The following is a 10,792-nucleotide window of genomic DNA, read 5'->3' as shown; positions in this document are numbered from 1 at the left end:
GAGTTTGAGTTAACATTTGACGGAACTCGCAAAAATTATTTAACCTCATTCTTCGCTTCAACGACGGGAACCTTTACGGTCCGTGAGAGCCAGTGAGCGCGACCATTCATTTCCAACCAATCGCGCGCGTGCTTGAGTCACACAGCATTTACTGAGATATTCTCTGTCTCTCTCGCACACTTAGCCACACTTTTCACAATGGCATGCTACCTCTAGTAGTATATGCTCGAAGACAAAAAATCCTTTGGACTGTTACCAACACACAAAAATTAATTTTGCAAATCATCGAAATTAAAATTGACAGAAGTCGACTGTCGATGACTGAGTAGATTTCGTACATTACCTTTGTGAAATTCAAGATTTAAGATATTTTTGAACGAAAATGGTAAGGAAATTTATTGTGTTACATTCATTCAATTTAATTCAATATAATCGTTCTTTTTTTTTCTGTAGGGACAAAGTCAGTCAGGGCCAGGTGGTGGTGATAAGAAAGAAGAGAAAGACAAGAAGAAAAAATATGAGCCTCCAATTCCTACTAGAGTTGGCAAAAAGAAGCGCCGCACTAAAGGACCAGACACTGCTCTCAAGTTACCTGCAGTGACACCTCATACAAGATGCCGCTTGAAATTACTTAAACTGGAACGTATAAAGGATTACTTGCTTATGGAGGAGGAATTCATTCGTAATCAAGAAAGACTTAAGCCACAGGAAGAGAAAAATGAGGAGGAAAGATCTAAAGTTGATGATCTTAGAGGTAATTTTGTTTATAAGATATTCGTAATTAATTAGTGCACTGCTTCATACTTTGAAGTTATGGCTATTAAAGATGAGACATGAAAATTTGCAGGATTTAAATTTGTTACGTAGCTTAAGTGTTTTGATTACTGTGCAAGTCTTTTACTAATCCCTCGTTTCTACAAAAATAAAATATGAAGATTAGTAACAAGTTTTTAATGTTCTTTAAATTTATAAAATGGTAAATTGTAAGGAAAAAATTTGTTGTTTCAGGAACTCCAATGTCTGTGGGTACATTAGAAGAGATTATTGACGACAACCATGCCATCGTATCCACTTCAGTAGGTAGTGAACACTATGTCAGTATTCTATCCTTTGTTGACAAAGATCAACTAGAGCCTGGATGCTCTGTGCTTCTTAACCATAAAGTACACGCAGTCGTTGGAGTCCTAGGAGATGACACCGATCCCATGGTTACTGTGATGAAGCTAGAAAAGGCGCCTCAAGAAACATACGCCGATATTGGTGGCCTAGATACTCAGATTCAAGAGATAAAAGAATCCGTTGAATTGCCTCTCACCCATCCAGAGTATTACGAGGAGATGGGTATTAAGCCACCCAAGGGTGTCATATTGTATGGCCCACCTGGTACCGGAAAGACCCTTCTTGCTAAAGCTGTGGCTAATCAAACATCGGCCACGTTTTTGCGAGTCGTGGGTTCTGAACTTATTCAGAAATATTTGGTAATATTTTGGAAAACGAAAAATTTATATGATTTTAAATGTGCAATTTTTGTAGGGAGACGGACCTAAATTAGTCAGAGAACTATTCAGAGTAGCTGAGGAACATGCCCCTTCAATAGTGTTCATTGATGAAATTGATGCAGTAGGAACAAAACGATACGACTCAAATTCAGGTGGTGAACGTGAGATTCAAAGGACTATGTTGGAATTGCTGAATCAGTTAGATGGGTTTGATTCCAGAGGAGATGTTAAGGTATAATTTTAATAATAAGTTCCATATAAAATTAATTTTGATTTAAATTCTGATAATTCGGTAGTCTCTAGATTATGAATTCTTTAGTTTTTCCAACTTTTCCAGTTTTTTGTTTATTTAAGCAAGAGGCGGCACTGTTTTTGACAGATACAGATGTTACAAAGGGAAAACAAATAATTTTCAGTATTGTGAATACGATTTGTAATTCTTATTGTTCTGTTGTATTTTATACAGGGTGTCTCATAATTAGCTGCCAACCCTGAACAGGCCGATTCTATGATCAAAACTAAGTAAAAAAGTTCATATGAACATGGGTCCGGAAATGCTTCCTAAGGGCACAGGGACCCATTGAAGAGGGAGGAATGGAAATCATTTTTTTGCAATATCTCTCAATCGCGTTGTGATAAATGAATGAAATTTGGTATACACAGCTAAATTTTGATGAGCAATTTGATGGACTAATCCATTTATTTCCACAAGGTCCATTGGGGTGGGTACGGGGGGGCCCTTGGTACTTTGCGTGTGTAACTTTTTCATCTTTGACTTTTTAACAAATTGGACAGCAAATTCCGTTTTCCCGAACTGTTTTACGTTAAAAAGGTACTCTTGTTTCAAATCGTTATCTTTAACGGTTTCTGAGAAAATCGCTCTTGAATTAATCCCACTTTGGTCAATTTCATAGTAATTTAAACAAAATTATCAAGGTATTCTTATGTCAAAGTATTGTCAACCCGATTGCCAATTTAATAGTTCTAAGCGAAAAAAATGGAAGAGTTTACGGGACAAGAGTTAGTTGATATGATATTTATTTATGGCTTTTGCGATGGTAATGCTGCAGCGGCAGAACGCGAGTACGGGAGAAGGTTTCCAAACCGAAGGCTGCCATCAAGGAGGACATTCCCTACGGTATTCCGCAACTTAGCTGCAACCGCCACTTTTCGAAAGGCACCGGGTCAAGGACGTCCCAGGATTAATAGGGAAGCGGAGGTCCTTGACGCTATTGAACAAGATCCTACGACTAGCATACGGAACATTTCAAGGCAAATAAATGTTCCTCGGCCAACGGTACTACATATCTTAAAGATTTCCTTAACAGAATTGATTAGATGTGCTACTAACATTTCAGGTTGGAAGAATATTAAAGCGACAAGGTCTACATGCCTATCACTATCGACGTGTACATGGCTTGATACCAGAAGATTTTGCGCCACGTATGCAATTTTGTCGCTGGATTTTGTCGCTGGACAACGAGCAAGCTTCCAAAATTTTGTGGTGTGACGAAGCTACTTTTACCCGAAATGGAAAATTAAATTTTCATAATTCTCATTATTGGGAAGAAGAGAACCCACATGTTGTTCGGAGAACAAACTTCCAGCAACGGTTTTCCATAAATTTATGGGCGGGAATAATTCACGACACTCTGATTGGACCTATTGAAATTCCACAACGTCTCAATTCAAATCTTTATTTAAACTTACTTCAAGAAAATCTTCCCCAAATTCTCGATGATCTGCCTCTAAATTTACGACGTAACATGTTTTTTCAACACGATGGAGCCCCGGCACATAGTGGTCGCAATGTTCTAAATTTCCTAAACGAAAATTTCGCTGGACGGTGGATAGGGAGGCACGGACCGGTAGCTTGGCCGCCGCGTTCTCCCGACCTAACCCCGCTGGACTTCTTTTTCTGGGGATATCTAAATCAAAAAGTTTACGCCACCGAAGTCGATACCCGTGAGGAATTGCTGCAGCGTATCAATGATGCAGCCAATGAAATTCGTCAAAACCGTTTTAGCATCTTAATAGCTTCGAGAAGTGTTACACGTAGGGCAAGACTTTGTATCAGAGAAGGTGGAGGGTTTTTTGAACAGTTTTTAAAATAGCTTGTTGTCTGTTATCAAAATTAAGTTTCCATCTTATGATCCCTTCGAAAAGTGACGGTTGCAGCTAAATTGCGGAATACAGTGAGGAATGTCCTCCTTGATGTCAGCCTTCTGTTTGGAAACCTTCTGCCGTACTCGCGTTCTGCCGCGCAGCATTACCATCGCAAAAGCCATAAACAAATCATCATATCATAATTGTTCTACATCAATAATGTGTATTACTGATTACGTATTAAATTATTATTATTATTTTTTGTTTAAATTACTATGAAATTGACCAAAGTGGGATTAATTCAAGAGCGATTTTCTCAGAAACCGTTAAAGATAACGATTTGAAACAAGAGTACCTTTTTAACGTAAAACAGTTCGGGAAAACGGAATTTGCTGTCCAATTTGTTAAAAAGTCAAAGATGAAAAAGTTACACACGCAAAGTACCAAGGGCCCCCTCGTACCCACCCCAATGGACCTTGTGTAAATAAATGGATTAATCCATCAAATTGCTCATCAAAATTTAGCTGTGTATACTAAATTTCATTCATTTATCACAACGCGATTAAGGCAAAAAAATGATTTCCATTCCTCCCTCTTCAATGGGTCCCTGTGCCCTTAGGAAGCATTTCCTGACCCATGTTCATATTAACTTTTTTACTTAGTTTTGATCATAGAATCGGCCTGTTCAGGATTGGCAGCTAATTATGAGACACCCTGTATAGTAGTTTCAATTACGGAATATGCTTCATTTTGTTGGCTTATTTGTTTAAGGTTTATCTGATATGGAATTGACAAACAAATATTCATAAAAAAATTAATATAAGCTTATTAATATGAGGAAAATTCTTAAAGAAAAATTATGAACATTAATTTGAATAGCTTAAAGACGAGATATTAATAAAATAATTTTTCACGATTTAGTACGAAGTCTTATGAGAATGCAGATTTTTTTGGTCTTTCCACTTTTAGAATACGCAATAATTGACAAACAGTTTCCACAGCAACTTGTATAAATAGGAAAATGGATATCTAAGAAACCATATGATAGCTCGTAGAAATCGATTAGATACTTGTAAGATACATAATATATAATAATTCTTCTTCGCAAATGTGCGAGCCGAGCGCGCCAGCAACATGCAATGTTGCCAAATCGAAAGGCTTACTACTTTAGTCACTAGCGAACCTACAGAAACTCTCATTTGACTTTAAACATACCTGATAAACCTAATTAAAATAATGGGGTGTTGTTTTTGTGAAAATTAATGCTTTATTTAAAAAAATTAGTAAAAAACGTCACTGACGGTCCTATTCATCGGTAGCCAATACTTTCTCCCATCTTTCTGGCAGCATTTTAATTCCACCTCAGGAAAACGACACATCTTTTGAGGCTATCCAAACGTCGTCCCATGCTTTGATATCTTCATAAGAATGGAAGTGCTGCTGAACCAGACCATGTGCATCGATCAGAATAAGCGATCAGAAGGGACAATATCTGGTGAATGTAGCGAGTGGGGTAGGACTTCCCATTTAAGCGTTTCCAAATAGGTTTTGCTACATGAGCATTGTCATGTTGCAAAATGACTTTATCGTGTCTCGGCTCGTATAGCGATCGTTTTCCCTTCAAAGCTCCCACTAAATGCACAGCAAAAGCTTGATGATTTTCTGTGCTTAGGATTATCGTAGCGTATCTATTTTTCATCACTAATCATGAAAATGATGTAAAAACCTTTCATTTTCTGCTGTTGAAACAGCTGTTCACATATACAGAAACCCAATGTCCTTGCTTTTGAATCATCCTTAATAATTTCAAACATGTGGAAACTATTGTGTGATCAACTCCTAATGATTCTGCAAGTTTAGCTAGCATCTGACATGAGTCCGAAGCAGTTAAAGAATTTATAAATTATAATTTCTTAGGAAGCAACTACATTGCTATCTACGTACCCCCGTCCAGTATTGATTACATCTGCAATATCTGGTGAACAGCCAAGCTCATTCTTCAGCAGAATCACAATTTAAAAATATCACCAAAAAAATCAAAGATAATCAAATACAAAATTAAGTTTTTCCTTATAAGAATGAATAAATTAATGTAATAGATGTTACAATCTTTGTTATTATCAGGAATACTAAATTAAATGGCCAATTTTAACTCCCAATTATTTTAAGTACTTCGATCTTTTGGAAAGTTACATCTACCGGTATAAGTGCCCAATAAAAATAATAAACAGAGCCTTCATAAATGTTTACAAGCCACGTAATCGCCGAGCTTAGGCAACCAATATGACTGGTACCATCACTAAATTTTAGCATCATCAATATTAATGATTCGTTTACAATGAACAATGACAAACTGTTACATCTATACTTGAGATAATGTGATTGCTGATTTGTCGAATAGAATTTTATGAAAAAGCCGCTGAAACAAACTGTTATGTTTTAGTGTAAATTAATATTATCATTTTAATAATTTTACTGAAATTTAATTGTCAACCTGAAGGAAATAAAATAATTGTTCCAAAAAAAATTACTGGTCACGTGGCTTGTAATTATTTATGGAGACTCTGTACTTTCAGTAACAATAAAATAGGATTTAGTACAAATTTTCAGGTATTTTGTTAAATGACTAAAATTAGATTGGTTTATGACATTTTCAGTTATTCTTCTTATTTGATTGAGTATTGTGTAGTCATGAATTATTAGTCCAATCAATAGGTAGAAGAGAGGTTTTTTTAATAGCTACAACTTTCTCATTTAACTTTTTCGATTGGAGTTCAAGTTTTTTTTTATTAGCGAAAAACCGTTTTTTTGACATGAATTTTTTAGGTCAACTTCGCCGTTTATGCGCCACAGGAAAAATACACTATCTTAGAATTTTTTTTCCTATATCACCATATTTTTTGTTTCCAGGTGGTATATTTTGTAAATTTAACATAAGGTCGTGACAGATTGATTGGACTATATTATCTACTTTCTCAGTTTAAGATACATATTTCAGGTTAGGCAAAACTAAATTTATGAAGTCTACCTAAATAAATCAATAAAAAGTAAAGCAAATAATATGTAATTGTGTACAGGGTGTCCCAGGATATGAGGGCAATCTCTCGGATTTATACAGAGGACGTTAAAATAACATGGGCCCTCTATGGGGACAGACCCCTAAAGAGCGCCCCTGAAAATCAGTTTTTTTAATAACTTTAAATACTTTGTGTAATTGAGTTATTTTTTAATATGATGGACAACAGATAAGACTCCTTAAAAATTGACCCATGAAAAAAATTTAGCTTATTTGGTTTGCCAGGGACGGACTAATTGTAGTACAATAGTGTCATTTTTTTACACCCTTTACAGTAAAGGCACAAAAATATTCTTTTTAGACCCTTAAACTAAAAAAGGCACTGATATTGATAAAATGAGAAAAAAACTCGAGAAAAGTTTTTGAGAAAAAACTGTTTTTTGTTTAATATGATTTTTATTACAGTCGTAAAGAGAAATAAACCGGTGAAATTTGTAGTCTTTCTGTGCCCATCTAAAAAAATGCCATTTTTATGTACATTTGTTGTTTCCTAAAAATAATAAATTACGCAAAGTATTTTAAAAGTTATTTAAAAAAATATATTTTCAGGGGTGTCCTTTAGAGGCCTGTATGGATCTCCATAGGGGGTCCCTCTAGAGAAAATTTTTATAGGACCTCATGTTATTTTAACCCTATATAAATCCAAGAGATTGCCCACATCTTCTGGGATACCCTGTATATTTCATTATTACATAATTGCTGTGTGTTGTTCAAAATTAACACTATTCTGCGCTTATTAAGATGCTTAACATCCGGTATTTATATACCGAGCAAGTAAAATAAAAATAGTGAACCAATTGTTATTTTGCACAGATTCACGAAATTACTCTGCAAATGTCTGATTATCACTTGCAATCAAAATTACTTACTTCGTAGATGTATTGTTTAAATAATATTTTAAATATTCATGTAGGTTATTATGGCGACAAATCGTATTGAAACACTGGATCCTGCTTTAATTCGGCCTGGGCGTATCGACAGAAAAATTGAATTCCCGTTACCAGATGAAAAAACAAAGAAGCGTATCTTCAACATTCATACATCTAGAATGACCTTAGCCGAAGATGTAAATTTACAGGAGCTTATTATGGCGAAAGATGACTTATCTGGTGCCGATATTAAGGTAGTATTTTTGTAAAAAATATATTATTTAAATCTGAATTTACACTGCTGTAATTTGCTTGTTTTGTTTAGATCATAAATGGTTTTAACCTAATTTTAAAGTTTACTTGTCTCAAGTTTATGTTGATTGAAATCCACCGTTTTTTAGGCAATCTGTACAGAGGCCGGTCTTATGGCATTGAGAGAGAGAAGAATGAAGGTTATGAATGAAGATTTTAAGAAGTCGAAAGAAAGTGTGCTTTATCGAAAGAAAGAAGGCACACCCGAAGGGCTTTATCTTTAGATTTGTTTTTTGTAATCCTAATAAATAATAGTTTACATTTTTTATTTGATAATATAAATTAAACCTTTTATTTTGCCGTTTTATTTTTCCTTGTATCAACAAATGATTTATAGAGGAAATTGGAGATTTTCAAATTTTAGATGTCGTCTTTATAAAACATTGAGATTTAAACTTACTGGAATGCACGTAATTGTGTTGATATTAATTAAAGCCATCAGTCATATTTAAAAAAAAAAAACTACTGAAATTAAATATCTTTAAAATTACACATACAGTATGTCCGCGGTTAGGGTGAATAAGAGGAAAAACTTTTATATTTTACATTTTGCGAAAAAAGGCACACATGATAAAAAATTTTGCTTGAATTTGAAATGAGGTTGCCGTGGTGAAACTTAACATTTCATGTACGGGGTGTCCAGAAAATAAAAAAATCTGAAAATGTAACAAGAGTAAACTACCTTTATTTTTAATATTTCTGAAAAGTGTCATTAGGAAAAGTTCCAAATTAAAAGATATGACAGAATTCCAATTTGTAGAAAAATTGGCCTACTTTGATTATTTACAAATATTTACGTTTGCAGTTGGGGTGAATAAGAGGAAAAACTTTTTTATTTTACATTTAACGGAAGAAATGCACACTTGATAAAAAGTTTTACTTGAATTTAAAATGAGGTTGCCGTGGTGAATCTGGAATTGTGGGGAGGGTAGCAAAGCTACGGGCCCCTTGTACATCCTCCCATTAGAGAGATCAATCCACATGAGCCGCCAACCAGCCTATTACAGTGAAAAAGGTGGTGACGTTGCTCAGGGGGGTCTCTCTGATATAGGCCATTGAAGGCCAGCGTTCTCCCAACATGGACTCTCTTGTTGACGAGACGGCAGTGCATTCACATAGTAAATGCAACACCGTCTCCTCTTCCTGTTCACAGCCCCTACAAAGAGGTGTTTCACACTTCCCCATATTGTAAAGGTGTTTCCTTAGCCAACAGTGTCCAGTTTGAATACCTGTCACCAGGCGAAGATTTGACCTAGACATAGCCAGGTATTTTTTGGCTGTGTCTTTGCTAGGATACACTAAGAACTCCTTAGCAAAGTGACAGCTGATTGTTTCATCCCACTGTTTCATAAATTCTTTGTGGGTGTCTTCCTTGATAATTCCAACAAGTGCCGACAACGGAAGCACACTGGAGGGGGTGGGTCCAAAAATGTTGAGGCCCGATGCGCTCCTGGCTAGCTTGTCAGCTTCTTTATTGCCATAGCACTGCTCGTGTCCCGTTACCCAGCATACAGATATGCTGTTAGTGGCCGAGGCCACAACCAGTGCTTCATGGCATTCCCATACTGTCCTAGTCATTATCTTATGATTACGCAAGGTCAGTAGTGCTTGTCTACTATCCGTGTAGATTCTGATGGTTTTGCCAATAGTATGTCTGTGGGCAATTTCCTTCACGGCTGTGGTTATGCCTGCTAACTCCGTTTGTACAACGGTAGCATGCCTAACCATTGCCCACTGATATCGGATGTGCAGGGATCTAGAGTATATTCCACATCCTCCTTCCTTTTTGATCCGTCTGTGAAGATGCTAATTACATCTCCATGGGCGGTCTCCTTCTGTCTCTTAATGAGTACGGTATAGGGTTTGTCAAATGCAAACCGGGGAGAAATACTGTCAGTGTCTGCCTGCAGGAGGGGCGTCTTCCTGACGACCTCATTCCACAGGCGACTTCTGACTTCTCCACGTCCTACAACCGGTTTTAAGCCAATGTTCTCGAGGCGAAGCATGGTTGTCAAAGCCATTTCTCTTAGATAGATATCCAGAGGTGCCAGACACAGCATTATCTCCATTGCTATGGTAGGTGTTGTACGCATAGCTGCAGTTATGCTCAGACAGGCAACCCTTTGTACTTGGCTGAGCTTTTGTTTAGCTGTCGTCTGCTGGGATTTCGGCCACCAGACGACAGCCCCATAGACCAACATTGGTCTCACTATGGCAGTGTATATTCACATAACCACATTTGGTTTCATGCCCCAGGTTTTGCTAACGGTTCTGCGGCACTACTCATAGGATATGTACGCCTTTTTTAATCTTCTCTCAAAGTGAAGATTCCATGTTAGCTTTGCATCGAGTGTAACCCCTAGGTATTTCACATCAGATGCAAAGCTTAGCGTAGTGTTTAGGAAAGTTGGTTCCTTTGTTGGCCCCAATTTTCTCTTCTTCGTGAAAAGGACCATTTCAGTCTTCCTGGGGTTCACTGACAGAGCATGGTCCATGCCGTGGTGAAACTTAACATTTCATGTATAGGGTGTTAAGAAAATAAAAAAAAATCTGAAAATGTCACGTAATTGGCCTACTTTGATTATTTACAAATTTATATCCGCGGTTAAGGTGAATAAGAGGAAAACTTTTTATTTCAAATAGAACGTTGACACTTGTGTCACTGCAATTCATTAAAAACCCCCAACATTAATTATCGCATATATGCTAACTTTACAGCAAAAAATATATCTAATACAGTGCTACGGTAAGGGTGATAACAGTTATCGCCAAGTAATTCAAGATTTCAATGAAAAATACCCAAGTGTGCATGTGGCGCAGTCATCTTTACATAAAATAGTTCAAAAATTTTTGAGAACCGGGTCACTACCAAAAACATCTAGGCAAAATAAAAACAATGATGATGAGATGCTACTGTGCTAGTCAGTGAA

General features: G+C 36.4%; 1 protein-coding gene across 1 annotated transcript; it reads left to right on the top strand.

The window, feature by feature from the left end:
* Nucleotides 1-279: 279 nt before the first annotated feature.
* On the top strand, nt 280-8,156 carry LOC108911501 (26S proteasome regulatory subunit 4). Its single transcript, XM_018716454.1, has 6 exons — nt 280-385; nt 454-754; nt 1,009-1,478; nt 1,534-1,731; nt 7,595-7,804; nt 7,952-8,156. Exons 1-6 carry the CDS (start codon nt 383-385, stop codon nt 8,084-8,086), a joined length of 1,317 nt encoding a protein of 438 aa, XP_018571970.1. The 5' UTR covers nt 280-382; the 3' UTR covers nt 8,087-8,156.
* Nucleotides 8,157-10,792: the final 2,636 nt, after the last annotated feature.

This window comes from Anoplophora glabripennis, unplaced genomic scaffold (genome assembly GCF_000390285.2).
Source record: "Anoplophora glabripennis isolate ALB-LARVAE unplaced genomic scaffold, Agla_2.0 scaffold699, whole genome shotgun sequence".
NCBI classification, from domain to species: domain Eukaryota; kingdom Metazoa; phylum Arthropoda; class Insecta; order Coleoptera; family Cerambycidae; genus Anoplophora; species Anoplophora glabripennis.
The sequence above is the reverse complement of the archived record's forward strand: the minus strand, read 5'-3'. Positions and strand labels throughout refer to the sequence as shown.

Coding starts and splice junctions, on each gene's coding strand:
- LOC108911501 (XM_018716454.1), top strand. Junction 755..1,008: donor TAAAGTTGATGATCTTAGAG/GTAATTTTGTTT, acceptor TTGTTGTTTCAG/GAACTCCAATGTCTGTGGGT. Junction 1,479..1,533: donor AACTTATTCAGAAATATTTG/GTAATATTTTGG, acceptor CAATTTTTGTAG/GGAGACGGACCTAAATTAGT.